This window comes from Panthera onca, chromosome E1 (genome assembly GCF_046562875.1).
Source record: "Panthera onca isolate mPanOnc1 chromosome E1, mPanOnc1 haplotype 2, whole genome shotgun sequence".
Taxonomy (NCBI): Eukaryota; Metazoa; Chordata; class Mammalia; order Carnivora; family Felidae; genus Panthera; species Panthera onca.
Window position 1 is genome coordinate 3,065,754 of NC_138352.1, and position 18,434 is coordinate 3,084,187.

At 50.4% G+C, this 18,434-nt stretch overlaps 1 protein-coding gene and 1 non-coding gene across 2 annotated transcripts in view; both read right to left on the bottom strand.

Moving 5' to 3' along the window:
• Positions 1 to 1,030: 1,030 nt before the first annotated feature.
• Positions 1,031 to 18,434, bottom strand: part of PRKCA (protein kinase C alpha) — a 398,747-nt gene continuing 381,343 nt past the window's right edge. Inside the window, exon 17 of the mRNA XM_078438248.2 lies at positions 1,031 to 7,643. Within this exon, the coding sequence (XP_078294374.1) occupies positions 7,479 to 7,643 (165 nt within the window). The 3' untranslated portion in view covers positions 1,031 to 7,478. The remainder of the gene's footprint in view (positions 7,644 to 18,434) is intronic.
• LOC132688725 (U6 spliceosomal RNA) lies at positions 12,975 to 13,081 on the bottom strand. Its single transcript, XR_009614693.1, has one exon. It is a non-coding gene; the product is annotated as a U6 spliceosomal RNA (small nuclear RNA).

An 18,434-nucleotide genomic window follows, 5' to 3' on the forward strand; every position in this document is an offset into this window, starting at 1 on the left:
CACGAGCCGCATGCATACGCGGTAAAGCCACCAGCCCAGAGAGAAGTTCGGGGCCGGTCTAGGAGCCAGCGACGGCACGCTGCTCTAGGCTATTCTTGCTCAGTAACCGTCCCCCTGGCAGCTGAGAGACCCTTAACCTCCCGGAGGCTCGGGTGGCAGCCGGGCAGCTTGGGGACCGGACCTTCACCCAGCGGACACCGGTGCTCAGGAACCCCACTCAGAGCACTGGGAGGGGACAGGGCTGGAGGCTGCGGGGGGTGGGGGGGGACGGGGAGGGAGGGAGGCGGCCGAGGGATGAAACCGAGATCATGAAGGGGGAGCAGCCCCCCAAAAGGAGGCGAGCGAGCAAGTGAAGGCAGACTTTGCCAAGGCTGGCCCTCGGCTTCTAGAAGGAGTGTTCTTGTCGTCGCTGGTTTTTACTCGTTCCTGACGTGACCTCCCCCCCCCCCCCCACCGTGTTGGGCGTGAATATTCCCCACCTGTTTCACATTTAAAAATTACCCCCCCCCCCCACGAATAAAATAAACCTGTTTTTTTTCGGTTTTTCGCCCACGAATAAAATAAACCCGGGATGAGGGCTGTCGAGGCCAAGAGTGCTGGCGGTCCCGAAGCCGGGTCCGCAGTGTGGCCAACATGATGGGCGACGTCGACATCAGCTGCTGTGTGTCCCCCGCGGTTTAGGAGTGACGAACGGAAGCCCCCCGGCAGGCAGTGGCCACCCGGACGGGGCGCTCCTCTCCCCTTCCCAGCACGTCCCTGGCGCCAGGTGCCCCTCCCGGCCCCCAGCGGGCGCTCCACCAGCGGCTGATAAACGACCCAGGGAGTGACCCACCACTACTTTACCCCGGCAACCGTTTGGGTTTCAAATGAAAGCACAACGCCCTTTACGCAAAACCAGTGTCAGCTTAAACGGAGACACGCGTCAACAAAACAAGGACCCCGGGCCCCACCCAAAGCTGGCTGCACGCTTGCTGAAAAAGAACGGTGAAGCCACCAAGGGCTCGAGCAAATGAGACCAGGAACGCTGAGCAATGATCGTTATATTTATTTGTACACACTTGCTTCCAAACTACAATTAATGTGTCTAACAAAGCATATCATGCAAACGAAGATCAGAGGTTCTACAAAGTGAGGAAAGCACTGAATTTATACATCTATCTCGCCTGCTTTAAACCAAATGTTACTGGACAGTTGAATGGCCTCTACATTTCGTCCGTAGGTGCTTATACAGAAGGGAAAACCTCAACCTCCACCTGTTCCTCTTCCTCCTCCGTCCAAATTTGGGGTCTTACACGATGTTTTTCAATTAACGATTTAAACATGACCTGTCCTTCGCACACACACACACACAAACACACACACACACACACACACACACGATCATGTGGCAAAAGCAATGACTTCAAATGTCTCTGACCATCTATAAAAGCTATTCTGAAAGACCCTGATAGAAAGGATATGAGGTGAATTTTTAGACCATTTAGACTCAAAAAGAATAACTGCCTTCGGTGGATGATTTTGAATAGTCCGCTAATCCCTTAAAAGAATCACATCCTTCCAGGAAGAATATCAACAAAAATCTACGAACAACCACAGGAATAAATACTCCTAAAGTTAAGCAGAGGAGACAAAGACACAGTTATTTAATCAGAAAATGCAAAGCCACCTTTTGTCTTATTTTAGAAAAGAAAAAAAGGTTCTTATAAAGACTTGATAGTTTTCTGAAAAGTGGGGTTCTGTCTACTCACATAAGAGAGGATTCTGAAACAGATGCCCCAGGGAGTGCTTGCTGTCACACCTCTTCTTTCTTGGGGATATTGAATTAGATCTGAATTGCCCAGTGGACAAAATCTCTACAGGGCGCTTCTGAATCTTCACTGAATGTGAGACTTGGGGACCCATGGGGACCGGAGACAGAGCTGAGGAAATGTCCTGCCCCTCAAACCGAAAGGTGGTCACAGAGCCTCACAGAGCAAGGAAAGGGACCCCAGGGATCCCAGGGGAATGCTATCCCGGGGCTCCATCTGGAAGGGGGACAACAAAGCTATCTTTCCTATGGTCCAAAAGTCTCTAGACCTTAGACGGTTATCCCCAGTGTCCATTAAAAACATGGAGGGCATCAGTCTGCCAACACATTCCACCTGATTTCCAGCCGTTCTGATGTGGACTCCATATACCACTGGCATGGGAAAATCCTGCAGTGGGAGTGCAGGTCAGGGGTGCTCTAGCCTGACCCCGTCTGAGTCCTCCTATAGACTCCAAGGGATTGGGATCTTATGAAAGTGTCAGTAATTTTATTTTAAAAACTTATTTTAAAAGAAGAATTGAGTTATTAAAGTTCTCCATAAAAAAGTACAAATAGCCCAGTATACTCGGTTGTTCTACCGGAATTAACAAATTAATTTCTTCCTAAAGGTTTCAAAAAAAGTCTTTGGAATTCGTGGGCCTTAGTGTAGGGTCACTGTAAGGCTGTTTCATGACTGAGTGAGACCTACACAGTTATGAACTGACATCTGATCACATAAATCAGAGGCACGGGATTCCTGGTCATACATGATTTTAACTCTCCAAGAGTCCCTGACATCAGAGAATTAACCGAATTGGGGTTGACACCATTTCTAGATGCCTTTGCTCGCTATAACTCAGGTCACCTTTCCCAATTTTCTGTATCTTTTGCAGCAGAAATATATGGCATTCCCTAGATTTGTTGCATCGGCCCAGATGGGAAGTGACAGAAATGTTTACAGTCTGGTATATTTCATAAAATGTAACCCAAGGAACTCAAGGAAAATGTTTTAAAAATGATTTCTCCACTTGTCAAATTAGTGTGCAGTCACTAAGCAGTAGAGGGCCCCTTTCCTTCATTGTAACTGTCATGGCTTTGCTGCTCCTGTAACTGTTAGGACCATCCTATTTGGGTCCCCAGGTCAGTGTCTATTTCTTGATGATGACTGTTGAGTGTGCTCGGTGGGGGAACAGGCGCCCCGCCCTTGCTGGGTTTAAAGGGACAGGAAATGGTGTGATAAGCATACACAAGAAAGAGGTGATGGGCTTCATCAGACCAAAGTGAGAAAATGACAGTCAGTTGGTGTTGCCTTTCTGAGGCATTTAAAAACATAAGACTCTCACTCTTCCTCCCTCTTTGGTACTGAGAAGTCAGATCCCAGCAGGAAAAACCCAAATCTGTCCTGCGAAGTGCAATCAGGTGGGAACTGCAGTGTGAAGTTATTTTTTGCCACTTCTCCATCCATCCCCGGCTGCCCTAACTCTTGGCAGGAAGCCACAGAAGAAAATGGGTGGGGACCTACTGGCTTCCAGGGTGTGCTGGCTGGTTTGGCTGTGCCCAGGGAATGGTGAGCCCCTCCAAGGCAGGCAGGGGAAGGGGGCCTCAAGGACTAGTGAGGAATTGGCTGGCACTCAGGAGAGGTTTCCTGAGGAGGACTAGACTGTGTTTCGGGCAGCAAAACTGCTCTCCGGGACCAGCAGGTGCATCAACAACCAACAGCGCAAAGCCACTGGAAATAACAGCAGGTTCCTTCCCGAGCTGCCCTCTCCTTCCACGCTCTCCTGGCTTCCTCCTTCTTGCAAGAATCCTCCTGGACACACTCAAGCCCTGCTCTTCTTTGAATGCCTTACTGACCTCAGCCTCCACCAACCTCTCCCTTCTCGGGACGTCAACGGGTGTCTCTCTTGGACTCTGCGTATTCATCCCAGCAAATAAGTTGCACGCTCTGCTAAGGACTGCAGCTCAGAGACGCGCTCCACAACCGTCTCCTGGCTTACACCCAACTTGGTTTTTCACCACCTTTTAACCAACCATGTCAGGGGAAGTTCTAGAGTGGCCTACACTCTCTGATTTTCTGCCAAAATTCCTACTAAGCCTAACACATCTCCTAAGAAGGTCTGCATTCACTGGTACTAGGTCACGGGGATAAAAGAGAAGTAGATGTGCCAAAGAGCGATTATTTCAGTTCCTAGGGTCTCCTATCAACCTTTTGAATTGCTTCCCACCTTCAGTGAACCTCCCATTGACCTCTGCGGGCTGCAGCCAGGAGCACACTCCACGTCCTTCTGTCCGAGCCAAGCATCTAGGGCCCTCAGACAAGACGCCAAGAGAAGGACTGCCAGCCCTCTGATCTGTAGCCTCGGAGCGAAGTTCTGCTTAGAAGCAGCCACCGTCCAAGGGACAATAGACGCAAGGCGATGTGAACGGCCTCTCAGAGTTACGGACCGAGGAGTCTGGTGGAGAAGTAGCCTGTGCTAGATTCTGCCCAGGCCCTGGACCTCCTCGGTCCTCAGTGATTCGGGCGGCACTCAGGGGCTGGTCTTTCAAGAGGCCCCCGGTCATCTTCCATCCAAGGTGCTTCCCCTCATTCCAGCCGCCAGCTGCGGCCAGCAAAGCACCCCTTCCCTGCACTTTTATTTCATACGATGCCCGTGAAGTGGGACCACGGCACAGGCTTATATAAATTAATTCCTTTATAAGCTGGTCTAACGGTTGGCAAGGGTTACCCACATGGTTTCTTCTTCCGGCAATCACGGTCTTGGGCTTCTCAGACCTTTAAAACATTTAGCCCTTATCTAAATTTGGTACAAAGCCACGTACCGAACAGGGTACAGCACGGGTAACACTTCACCAGGCCCCGAGTTTTACTGTCTTTCCTTCAAGTTTGTGCTCAAGCCTGCTGTCCCGGGACGCAGGCCAAGTGCTGGGCCCCACAGCCAGGATATCTCCTCTTAAGACTCTGCCATGCATTCGGAAAGAATACAAGCCGGCTGAGAGGCTGAACATGTTTCCTGGAGAATTATGAATTCGGAAATGTGTTGGCTGTTCGAGGGAAAGCCTGAGACTCCTGCTGGCTTAAAAACAAGCAGGCAGCGTGGGGCTCGGGAACAAATAGTCCATAACCCCACGAGTTCCTTTCTGAAACTTTCCTCACTGCCTGGGGCTTGGCTGGGGGTTCGTCCTGCGGCTGCTCAGTCCTGGGGCAGGGCGGGCGTCTGGCTTTTTTGTTTCTTAGGCTCATTCTATGAACTGGTCCCTTTTCTATCGCACCGAACGAGGGGTACCCGGTGAGGAAGTGTCCCCAGAATGTGCACTGACCAGGGCGGGCTGCAGCTCTGGGCGTGCTGGGGCCGTTTTGAATTCTGAAGCCTACAGCCCGTAAAAGGTGGTGCGGAGGAAGTCGCTCTTTTCCAGGAGGATCCACTGCCTACCCCACCTCTTCCTCCAGTCCAGGCTTTCCAGGACAGACCGGGTCTGCCATCTCAAAGACCCTTCAGCGGTTGTGATGTGGATTTCAGGCAAATAGCCAGAGAGTAAAAACGAGGAGGTGCTTAGCTGAGAGACGCATTTGGGGGATAAGGGGAAACAGAGGCATTTCGTGCCTGTACGAAATGATCCCTGCTTCCATGTTCTTTCTGTTGTAGGAGGCTGGCTTCTCTGAGGACCTTGTGTTGTTAGCACAGCATCTCACCACAGAAGTGCTCTTCGCCGAGACCGGAAAGGCCAGGTCGAGCAACCGGTGGGAGAAAGCCTGCAGCTTCTAAACAGTCTGCCGTTAGTGCCAGGGGATGGCGGTTCCCAGGGGCGGCCGGACGGGACGGTTTGTCTCATGAAGTCTGTAATGTGCTGGAGGGAACAGCAAGTCGTGCCGGGGGCGGCAAGGCGGACAGAGTCCTTCTGCTGCGTCCAAGCTCCCGTCCCTCCCACCCCGAGCCACTAACAGTAACAAAGCTGAAAAGGAAAAACCAAACAAAATCCAGCCCAGGGGCTGCAACAACATCACACCTGCACGAACACACTAGACGTACGGGAGTCTGACACTTCCCGCTGTCCCCACGAGGAAGAGTGGAATAGGAACCAGAACAGAAGATGTTGCTAAGGAGCTGGGAGAGAGTGTCCTCTCAGAGACGATCCCCGACGACAAAGCTTTTGTTTGCAGGTAGAATCAAATTAAGCACGTAAAAGAGCCATTCGTTTTCAAAATTAGATCTACGACAGGAAATTAATATATCTGATACAGTGCCAGTGTGCGGGGTATGCACGGGGTGGGGGTGGGGCGACAGGAGGCAGCAAGGAATTAGGCTAAAACTTAATCATAGAAGCAGATTAGAAACAAGAGCCTTCACAAATATAGCACAGTTGTGTCTTATAAAATTATTATAATACTCTCTCTATACTTGATACGATTATATCAATAATATAGATTCACTTGTAATTAAGGTTTATTATAAACATGCAAAATTCATTGCATGATGCATTTGCAAAACATATTAAAATCCTTCGAGCAATAAAATATCTTTGAGCTGATGTGCATCCAGATTTTCCTGATTCTACGCCTCCAGGTGTGCCATTCAACATGATCCGGAATTGGGGACCAAAACTGCATTGGTTTCCGTCCCTTAGTGGGTGTCAGGGGCTGGAGATGGGAGAGATACCGATCGATGGAGACTTATGCTACAGTCAACACTCTGTTAAGTTACTTTACAGCAATACTCTCATCAACGACACCGCAGCCTATTAAATAAATAAGTACAAAAGGGGATGGGGCGTATGCTTCAGCTTCTTAGGAAGTAGGCAGCAAAATATTGGTTGGGCTGGGGGTTGGCTAACAACACTCACGAGTAGTGGCATGATTGCGGATGGCACCCTGGATCACAGAATAATCTCCCAGAGATTAAAATGAACATACACACGCACTGGGTTATCCTTGATCTGAAATGATGTCACATGCTGATTTAGCAAAGTTCTTAGATTTGGCCTCTTAAAAAGAAATGCAAGTATCAAGATAATTTATCATCCAAATAGGGCAGCTGACAGATTCACCAACATTCCTCTGAGGTGTCTGTTTTTTAAAACCAGTCATCACTGAACCATGATTGGGTTAAGACTGTCAACGTCTGGTAACAGCTTGCAAACGACTCACCGGTAGGGACTTGATTCATCTCGGGACTGTTTCCATTGAGGCAGAGAACAGAAGCAGCGGGTATTTCCAAGTCTCCCCTACCCCCAATCCCGCCTGGCTCACATCCTGGGGTCCCCATTCTTTGAGTCCAAAGACATCTCAGGTGGAGATATTTTCTTGCCCACTGGACCGGGACAGGTTCATTTTAACATCTCTGGTTGGGGGAATCCCAATGGTGGAAACTGACAGAGGGCATGGAAAATATATCAAACCGTACCAAAAAAGGGGGAGAGTTTGTTTTTTAAGAAGGGTTAATCTACAGCCAGATGTGACTTCTACATACTTAAACCGAACACTGTACACGATACTGCCTTCTACTAAGATAATGTTCTTGGTTGTAAGACAGAAACCCTGAACAGTTACTCACATTTGGACTAATAACCCTAAAATTTTCAGGCCTCCATCTGGAACGGGAGAAAAGGCCATGGCCTTAAAATTTTAGGGTTAAGGATCATTTCCCACTGCTGGAGGGCTGGGGGCTGGGGAGGCGTTAGTTCTCGGTGGTGAGTTTCATACCGCGCTCTGTAAGATGGGGTGCACAAACTGGGGGTTGACATACGAGAACCCCTCGAAATCAGACTGGTCTATGTTAGCAATGACCAGCTGATCAGGTGGTGTTAAGACAGGCTGCCCTCGCGTGAAGAACTTGTCAAAGTTTTCTGCACCTTTGCCACACTGTGGAGAAGAGAGAAAAAAGGACAGGTCAGTAATTTTTACCAAAGTACAGGGAGCGGCTCTCCGAGAGGCCTCTGCAAGGCTGAGCTTGGCCCGCGCCAACCGGGCCTGGCGAGGCAGGAAGAATTCTGGAGAACCTGCACACCTACTGGATTCAAAAGCCAGGCACAGCAAACAAAAACGCAAACTCACTCAGTCGTAAACCTTCGAATACCCTCGGAACCGAACCCCTCCGTGGAAAGGCACTGCTGACAGAAAGGCAGCAGCAAGGACACAGCCTGTTTGATTTCACTGTCATTTCCTAGAGCAAGCGGGCGAGGAGCAGGATACCCACGCCCGGGGCCGCGGGTCACTGTCCACGGTGAAAGGCTAGGATGTTGGGTGGGAGCGCAGGCAGCAACCTCGGGACCGAGAGGCCGAGATTACTGTCCCGCACCCGGCTCTTTGCGACCGTATTTGTAATAAAGCGAAAGCTGTGTTGTGCTTGCAACTGCAAAGTCCTAAAAACCTCACTCGACCAACATCGAGAGAGGTGGTGGCGGCAAGGTTGGGCCGTTCACCCTCGGGCCCAGTTCAGTATATCTAGATCTGTCTGGTCAACCGGCAGATAGGTTGACCCTCGTGGGTGGTCTCAGGCTGGAGGGGGTTTGCTCTGGTGCCCTGAGCAGGCAGAGCAAAGCCTGCTGTCTGTCTTGGATTTTCCTCTCCTCCAGGGTCCATCAGGGCGCTCAACGCAGGAGGGGCTGCGGGCAGAGCCGGGGGGCAGAGCTGCCCTGTTCGAGGCTCCGAGAAACACGGCCGTGTGCACGGCACCGCTTGGGAGCCTGACCCCAAATGGGTGGGGGGCAGGGGTGTCCCCACTTGCTCAGCCACTCAGAGGGCTGTGGCGTGTTGAAGTCCCCAGGACCCCACATGACTCTGAGGCAGGGAGGGGTGGGTTTGCACCGGTGATACAAATAATGGTATTCCCCACGTTGCAAATGATACCCTTCTGCCTGCTGCCATCATAGGGCAGCACTGACTAATCAACTAATCATAAGGCACATTAATTCCGAGTTAGCACAGTTTTAAACTAACCAGGCATTCCTGGATCTTTGCCGGAGGACAGCTCTAGGTAAACTGCGAAGGTGGTGGTGGAGGGGTCTATCCCACTCCCTCGAGTGTGAAAGGGGCAGAAGAGCCGTGCCCCCTCCCTGGGCTGCTATGAAGGTTAAGGGTGCAGTGTTTTGCACAGAGCCCAGCATGCAGTGAGAGCACAAGAATTGCTGTTATTCTTGTAAGGCCGGTTTAGTCTCACAGACGGTAGTTTCCCACCTCCTCTTTTACATCTTTCCCACCTTCTAGAAGGCCTCTTTGAGAATCTAGCTTCATTATGGTTTTTCCACCTTCTTATCATCCAATAGACCCTGCTCCTAAGTCTGTTGCAGTGGAAAGCATGTCGTGAGTCCAAAGAAAGGTCTTCGTAACTGACGGCTTCCCTTTCTGGGGGGGGGGGGGTTTCATTTTCGTGAGTGGCCACCCACTCTTAACGGGGGGGGGGGGGGGGAGAGTCCACACAGTGACTCCCGTGTGGGGATGTGGATGTGGGTGTGGAGGGAGGCAGAGGACTGTGTGGGGCCCTTGCATCCACTCTACGGAGGCCCCCCGATTGGGCCTGCTCATCACATGGGTCCTGCCTCCCGCATGTGAAACGGGCAGTTGTATTTGAGGACGATGTTTTTTTGGGAACGTGATTAAGCAATACCCACGACCTGGAAGGTTTCATGGAAATCCACTCTAGGTGCTCCCAGAGGCTGGGACATGTGCTCCCTCAAAAAGCGATCGTTCGCATTTCTTCTTCTCTTCACTAATCACGCAAAGGTGAGCAAGAAGAAACTTCTGGGAAAACTAAAAGGCGAAGTCTCTAAAAGGAAGAGGAAGGCAAGCCAAGGTAGACTGTCTTCCGTCCATCCAACCCTAGGCTTGTGGATGTGTTCTGTGAAAAGACGGCACAGGTCTGACCTTTCCTCTGAGTACCATTTTGAGGGGATTCGCAGATTATCTTCCAAAGGGAATTCCAAAAGCCATGGCTCAACGGCCACATAAACAAAAGAACTAAAAGAAGACTCCCCAAGATCTAAAGAGGGGACCACACAAACATCAGCACCGAGAAGCCTGCGGAGAATGACTCCTAAGGGCTGCTGCAGCTTGTGGGGCTAAGAATGGTAACACGTGGGGCAGAACCCTCGCTGCTTAGAGCCTCGTGCTGTGCAGGTTGCCAGGAGAGCTAAGGGGGCCCCCGGAGACCAGGCCAGTCTAAGCTCTGCTTGGTGTTCACACTCCACGGGAGTGGGACTGCTGGTCTCGAGATTGCTTGCCCCCGGAAACCTCTTCCTTTTCCTTCCCGCTCTACTTCACTCCAGAATGGGCAAGAAAGCCCCAGAAACACTGGAGGCTAAACCTGAGGATCAGATGAGATCCAAGACTCAGAAGAACTTCCTATTCTGAGGGAGCTCCTATCAGACGGATGCCGCTTCCCCCCCGCCCCAGCACAAAGAGCAGGGGAGGGGGATTTTAATCATAGGTTTGGTACTATGAGAAATAGAGTCTATTTTTCCACCACGGAGAGTTTCTTAATGGTTAAAAAAAAAACGAGCCTTCCACAACTCCGTGAAATTAGCCCTGAAAGAGACAATCTCCTTTAAGTCAAATTGGAGATGATCTTGACCTACTCATTTTTCAAGATGTTTGTGTGGAGAACTGCAACCATCCTCAAATCAGCACCCATCAATGGCCGAAAAGGAGAATGAAAATCAGTGCTCTTTGGATCCTTGGGGAAAAGATAAAGACCTCAACAAGGTATTTACTATACTTCAAACGTAGAAAAGGTTCTTCCTGCTGTCTGTGGGCCAACCTTACTCATAACTATCGGCTCGTGGGCAGGACTCAGGTGTCATCTTGGACGTTAGAGGCACTGGTGCTGCCTGTGAATGGGTGAGAGCGCAGGTGAAAAACGAGGCTGGCCAGGCTACACACATCTTCTCGACCTTCCTCAGGGATGATGCAGAAGGTTATTACCACGGCCACTGGAAGGGCAGCTTCCACCATAGCGTGTGACAACGGGCAGGTTTGCGTGGGTCATGGCCTCTGAGCCCTATGCCACCTGACAACCCACGACAGATGCAGGCAGCGTTTGCCACGTGTTAGCAAAACCTCTTGGCAACTCGCACGGTCTTCACCTCCCAAGGCGGCCCACGCCTATCACCAACGGAGGCTTTTGCCATCTGGGATATGAAGGACCACATCACTGGTGTGGAACCGAAGATGGAGGTGAGGAGGGCAACAGGGGGCAGCCCAAAGCCGGCTGGGCCAGGGTGTGAGCCCAGGCAGGTCCTCTGGTACTCGCGGAGAGCACAGGATGTCGGTGCATTTGACCCTGAGGGAAAATGGGAGGTGCGATGGGGAGAGGGACCGACTAGAGGTCAAAAGCCCGTGGTACAGCTTTGAGAAAATCACTGCACCTCTTTGTATAAGAACATCCACCTTCCAATGCTATCTTGCGGATCGAGGGAACCAGAGTGTGCAATCCTTTCTAAATGCTCAGGCACGATACAGCCCTAAGGCACAGCACATAGAGCACGCACCCGTGTACAGGGCATGTCATCAATACGGGAAGGAGGAATGAACACTATTGGTAACAAATTAATAAGCTATCTGCCTCCCTTAGCTCTGGATTCAGGACATAACTCCTTTGTTGCTTTGACATTCTTATCTGTTTGGTAAAATCATAATTGATAAAATGCACCCAGAATTCAGGCACGATAAAGATGTGACAAAGCACAGAAAGACGCAGGCTCCAGGTGGAATTTGGGGTCACGGCGCTCCCCATCCAGGGCTCTGGGCAGCACACGATCCACTCACAGCCCTGTGCCCCCTGTGGAAGGGCCGTGGGGAGACACTGAGCCGGCCCCGCGCAAGTCGGCTTCTCGTGATTCTTACCTGGGAGAGGCCACCGAGAATGCACAATACATGTGTTGGTCTCAATTCTGTCCTTTACCTTGGTGTCTCAGTCATGTAGAATATAACCCCACGGTCACTGGTATGGGAATTAGGGTGAGTATGAGTAGCTCGAAAACACTGCCATTACAAAGCAAACCCAAAGGAGCAGGCAGAGCGCGGAACAAAGCAAGAGTAAAGGCGCATTGCAAGACGGAGGAGAAAGGAAACTTACAGAGGTGGGGAACATCTCTGGCAATTACCAGATGTAGCAGGATAGGCTTCGTCTTAAGGGAACCCATATTTCAAGCCCCACTGTGTGGCGGTCCTAGTGGAGCGTTAGTAAGAACACTGCCTACGTCCGTGCACAGCTTTCTGACTCGCGGTTGGGCGCAGACTTCATGTAAATAACCAGCAGCAGAAATGAGCGTGAATATTCTGCTCTGGGCCACCTGGGAGGCCGTGTCCACACCATGGAACCATCCAGCGAGGGGGCTGGGGTCTCGAGCAGCAGCCCTTTGTAAGATCAGCATGCTCGAGGAACGGTCTTCCGTGCATGACCCAACACAAGCAGGAGCACACGCTCAGGGTTAACAAGTGGGGTTAGTTTGCTCGTTTAGTCACCCAAGGATCTGGAAATGTGCTCACCGAAGGCCTGGATGACCACTGAAGCCAGTGCATTTTGGTACAGAAAGTCTGGAGAATAAGAACGGACAGAGGAAAAGTATTTGGAAAAGAGTCAGTGTCTGCCCTGGGAACCTGAGGGTCAGAATGGCCCGCGTCAAGCGTGCCACAGACCCACATGCGCTGGCACGGAAACACCTCCCAGATACACCGCCGTGTGAAAGATGCGAGATGGAAAATGGGATGCGTGGTACCTCGCTGTGTGTATGATCACACATGCATACGGCTTTCCAAAGGTTACAGAAGGGACGGTGAATAGTGGGACCAGTAGTTGGGGTTAGGGGCGATAGTGTCTTGTCATTTTTATGTCCATCTTTACTTAACTATTTCACCACAGAGTATTTTATTTTAACATTTATTTATTTTGAGAGAGAGAATGAGCACGAGCAGGGGAGGGGCAGAGAGAGAGAGAGAGAGAGAGAGAGAATTTGCTGTCAGCAAAGAGCCCAATACGGGACTCAAACTCACAAACTATAGTATCATGACCTGAGCTGAAATCAAGAGTCAGATGCTTAACTGACTGTGCCAGCCAGGCGCCCCTAGTTATTATTTTAATAACATTTTTTAAAAAAGGGATTAGGACCTCCTTCACCTCCTGCCAACATCACCTGTGGTGAGAGACTGGAGACAGGTTTTCGTTTCTTAGGTGAAATCAAACAAGTACTTATCTGTTGCCTCAGAGCAGATCTCAGGAAGCTTCGTGTCATTCTTGCGCAGGGGCTGTGCTAATCTTCTCCACGTCGTTCCAATTTTAGTAGACGTGCCGTGGAAGTGAGCACTAGGGCCGATCTCAGGGCCAGTTGTGGTCCAGAGGGAACCGGTTCTATTGACGGGTTTGTTGACAGACACAGGCTGTAAGCCACCCATTAAATGCGTGGGTTCTTGTAGGTGTCAGAGCCACGTGTCCGTGAGGGAAAGGCTCTGGCTTACCCCGGACCATATTCTATGGAGCAAAAACTTGCGCTCCATTTGGTCTTTCTTTAGGAACAGCCAGCGTTAGAGGATTCAAGGCTCCTTTTCCAAAACAAGATGTTGTGACGACCAGTGTTGTCGGCAACCTTCACCGCAGACGAGGGGAGGTCGTCAGTTCACGCAACTTGAGGCACACGGGGTCTGCATTTATCCCATCCATCACCACGGAAGCTCCCCGAGGCTTGCAACAGAGCCGTTTATTTATATCGATTACGATTTTAAACGTCTCATTCCTTCCCATTTTTCTTTCCAGCAGAAAAGCATTTGGGAGAGGAGCAATCAGAGAGTAGGCAGACTCCTCGCCTCTCATCGACCAAGTGGGAGCCGTCTTAGGCTGGCTTAAAGGCTTACGTCACACCCGAGGACACCGTGAGGTGGCCGATTCCGGTCTCCAAAGGCTGGTTAGTGTTCACATGTTGTTGGTGAAGCTCCCTGAGTCTTGAGAAATCTCTCAATTTTATTTAGCATCACTCTTGCTGGCACCACTGGAAGGCTGGGAGAATGAACGACCGGAGAGAACGGAGGACAAGCAGCCCAAGGCACTGAGCACTTAGACAACTGCTCCAAGACCCTCCTTCTTCTACCCGGATGGCTGCAGCTCCGTCTCCGTATAACGACCTCTGCAGAGCGATTACTAAGAAGAACACCGTTACCGTGTCCTACGTTTTAGGAAATCCACATGGAACATGTAGCTGTAAAGAGGCATCGCATTTGCAACCTGCTCTCAAATGGTTCCAAAAAAAAAAAAAAAAAAAAAAAAAAAAAAACCCCACAAAAAACAAAGCACACACAATTGTGTATCTGTACACATGCATGCTCAGAGATGTAGAGAAAAAATGATAAAGCAGAGGTGGTAAAGTGTTAACACGTATGGAATCTGGGTAAAACGAATACAGCCATTCTTTATGGGTTTTTTTTTTTTTTCAACTCTTCTGCAACATTGAAATTGGAGGTTATCTCAAAATACATTTTTTCAAGATTTAAAAAGGCACACGGCACTGACTTCAATAATTAAGCCACCATCCAAGTTCCTAAACAAGCTGATGACACTGCGAAACACCTTGTTTTGTTGCACTCCACAGATGCTGTGTGTTTCACAAACGGAAGGTCCGTGGCGTGCCAGCAACGAGCGAGTCGACTGGCGCCATTTTTCCAACTACATTTGCTCACTTCCGGTCTCTGCGCCACATTTCGGTCATCCTCGCAGTATTTCAAATGTTTCCATCGTTATTGTGTTTGTTAGGGCGATCCGTGATCAGTGATTACAACCTGATCAAAGTTCAGGTGACGCTTAGCATTTTTTAGCCACACGGTGTTTTTCAGTTAAGGTACGTGCATTCTTTTTTTAAAAGACTCAAAGCTATTGCACACTTAGTAGGCCACAGGGTAGAGTACACATAACTTTTATATATGCACCGAGAGACCCCAAAACTCACTGACTCTCTTTACTGCGACATGACCTTCATCGCGGTGGTCGAGATCTCGAGGTGACCGGGAAAATGAACCTGACCGTGCAATCACACCACAGTGGCACCTACACTTGCTCTCACTGTTCTTGTTCTCTTTGGCTCTGGCTGCAACGATGACAAAGTCCTGATGAAAGTTATTTTTTTTCCCCCTCTCTCTTTTTGATAAAATAAGGACAGCAATTTTCCCAGAAAGGCTCTCCGTGACAGACAGGCCTATTTCCAAAGTGCTCTGCTCATCTATCAACTCCAGAACATATTTCTCGGTGTTAACTTTATAGATTAATCTTTCTCTCTCTCGAGTAACCATTTAAGTATCGTGAATGCTTTTGGCTTGCCTGTGAGCTAGCTATTCTGCTCCTCGGTGCCAATGGATAGAATTCAAACACGAAAAATCGATCGACGTTCCACTTCTGAGAGTTCCGTGAACTGTTATTTACCATGGGCAGGATGAACGGGCATCTGAAGGCGGTTCTTGGGCACTCTATTCACATGAATTATAAATCAGGGTAAAAGCCTACCCAATTCAAAGCAATGCTGGATCAGAATCGTGGGCTCACGTGTGCCTCCAAGGGCACACTCAGCCTTTGATTTTTCTGGCAAGAGAGAAACAATGAACCCTCCTTCTCTTGGTGGGATCTCAAGATGCTGGGTCAGGTGGGCTGGGCTACGTCACCCTTTCACGGGGGCCCCCTCCTCATTTATCTGACGCCATGGGGAGGTCGCCTGGCCCCTGGCATTTCCCCCTCAGCGACTGAACATTAGCCTTTTCAGGAATGAAATCTGCTTTAAACTTTAAGAGAAGGTACCTTCTTACATGGATCTGCTGAACATTATTAATAAGCCTCTTTGATGGCCCAGCCTTGTTGTTTCGAACACTGATGGTCCTTGGGTCTGTGGATCAGAGGCTCTTCTGCTGTTGTGTTCTCTTTGAGAGAAAACAGAAACCAGCCCGCTTTGTGCCTTTTTTCCATCAAGAAGAGAGAGTTATGTGGCTGCCTCCTCTCCAGGAGAGCACAACACAGCTGGTTTTGTCTTTGTTTTACGACATAAACCAGTACATGAGTGTTCCATCTTCTAGGAAATCACCTCCACCTTCACAACTGCGCACGGCGGCCTTCTGGGGGGACAGCGCTGCCAGGACTGGGCTCTCCCAGGGTGGGCCGCCTCGGGGCAGGTTCGTGCTTCCTGCGGGCTCTTCCCCCACTGCTGCCACGTCTGTGCCTGGGCTGGGCGCCTCTGAGCCTCCAGCCGTGAGATACAACGTTCCGGGTGGGGCCTCCTGATGGATTCACCCGTCCTGAAATTTTGCATTTTCAGTGGCATTCATTCTGGTCTACCTTCAGTGATATCACTTTTGTAGGTAGGAATTTTTTTTTTTTAAATTTTATTTGCTTATTTTTGAGAGAGACAGAGATAGCATGAGCAGGGGAGGGGCAGAGAGAGAGGAAGAGAACCCCAAGCAGGCTCTGCACCATCAGTACAGAGCCCGATGTGGGGCTGGAAACCATGAGATCATGACCTGAGTGGAAGCTGAGAATAGGGAGCTTAACCGACTGAGCCACCCCGTTGCCCTGTTAGGTAGGAAAATTAAAAAAGACGGGGTACTATGGGAACCCCGGGTGCCCCGCGTAAGCTCTGGGACTTCCCTCGACTCTCAAAAACCAAAAACCCACACCTCGTGATTTTGGAGTCATCTTTCATTGGAGATTCCAAGGAAAATTAAAAGCTGAGGCAAAGGTGAGCGTCTGAGTTACAAACACAAACTTGATCTCTAGAAGCACCCTGCAGATAACTGGGGGTGCCCGGGGCCTTACTGCTGGCATTCGCAAGGACCACGGGAGCCGGGCGCCAGGAGGGAATGGTCCTTAACCCGGCAAATCTCAGCGGCACTTGCTGAATAAGCCTCTTTGATGGCCCAGCCTTGTTGTTCCGAACACTGATGGACTGAAGTTTGCATGGAGCAAACTTCCCCAAGACAGACTGGTTTAGCCAGCCAGGGCCACCGCCACTGCTCACAGGGGGGACGCTGTCCCAGAGGAGTTCGAGGCCCACGGGCAAAGCCTCGGGCAGCACCGTTTCTGCCGGGTTTTCTCTGCCGCGACAGCGAGGCCCGCATTGGAGCATCTCTGTTTGAAACAACAGAACCGCCCCTCAGAGAATATTCCGCTCGGTATTTTACCCGGAAACTCTTCTGACTATTCAACTAGCTCTGGATCAGGGAATGACGCTTATCCCTGAGGAAGGGGGGGGAACGTCAGAGGGTAACTTTAACACGTCGCTAGCTCTCCTCGACGGCCGTGTTGACCCCAGGCAGAGTTTGTGCGGCCTCGGTGACATCCAGATGCAGCCGGCTTTCTGCTGTTGTAAATGTCCTCTCCGGCCACCCGGACTGTTCGTGGCATGTGGTCCCTCTGAGGCTGTGGAGACGCCCCCCTTCACCCGAGACTGGGGGCCAAACTCTGATGCTGTGTAGACAGGCAGCGTGGTGTACAGGCTGAGGAAAACTGAGCTCTCCCGGGAACCAGAACTTTCTCGTTGACCTCTTAGCCTTGGAGTCTCTTCTGCCCTGGGACAAAAAGTCTGCGGTTCACTCCTGCAGCTGCTCGTTCCTAACCCCCAGCACTGCTTCGCGTCCCCTGCTGTCCTGTCCGCTGTCACCGTGTATGCTTTCCAGCTCCTTCCTTTTCTGCATAAGGTCTCCAGCAAGACGTGGGCTTTTGCTGGGAAAACTCACTGTGAGCAAAGGGCGTTTCTCCTTTCCTTCTGACCAGAGATCCCGCCAAGCGGCCCTTCACACGAAACCCTCCGGCTGTAGGGCCTTGGTCCATGATTCCGGCTTCTGTAGGTGAGCTCGGGGGCCGTTTCACAGCCAGAGGAAATTGCTTCTTCCTTTTGATTTTAGCTAGCCCTTCGTTAAAACCAAAACGAAACAAAACACCAAAGAGCCGCACTCCAGGAATAAACAAACAGACACACACTGCTCGTGGCTCAACTCCCTGCTGCGGTCGAACTCTGCCTGCAGTGACTTGCATGGCCCCCGGGGAACAGCTCAGATTCTGGCTCCTGGACCCATGTCGCCCTCTTGTTCCCCTACATCTGAATTTAGGGCTGCAGTGTCCATGTAAAGGGGGAGACCACGCAAATACACAATTTCTCCTGAGGATGAAGTGGAATAAATAGGAGATGTGTTTTGTGGCTGACTTTGTTGCATCTCGCCTCTTTCTGGAAAGTGACAGACAAGTAATGGTATTTCGCTTAACACTTAAAGCAGGGTCAGTGTGGCATGTCTATGCTGGTCCCGTAAAGAAACTGTGTGTTCGATGCTACTGTGGACCTTTTATACTTAAGAAGGCTAGATACACACAAAAGGGAGAAAAGAAAATCCCGAACAGAATGTTCTGAGACTGCCTGCAGCATAATTTATGACTGTCCTCATCCCCCCCACCCGCCCCCTTAAAACCAGGTTTTGCAGACTGAAGGGAAGGGATCTGGGGAGCACCCCCTGGGACCTGTGTCCAGGACGGGCTAAGAGAAGGTAGGGTGGCAGACACAGAAGGGTCCTCTCTGAAATGATGACTCAGGACGAAGTCAACTGACCTGATTAATTTTAGTTTTCCTTCAGTTTGTTCTAAGAATATCTCGGAAAAGTAGCAGTGGGCTCACCACCAGCAGTTTTATTCTTGGAGTAGAG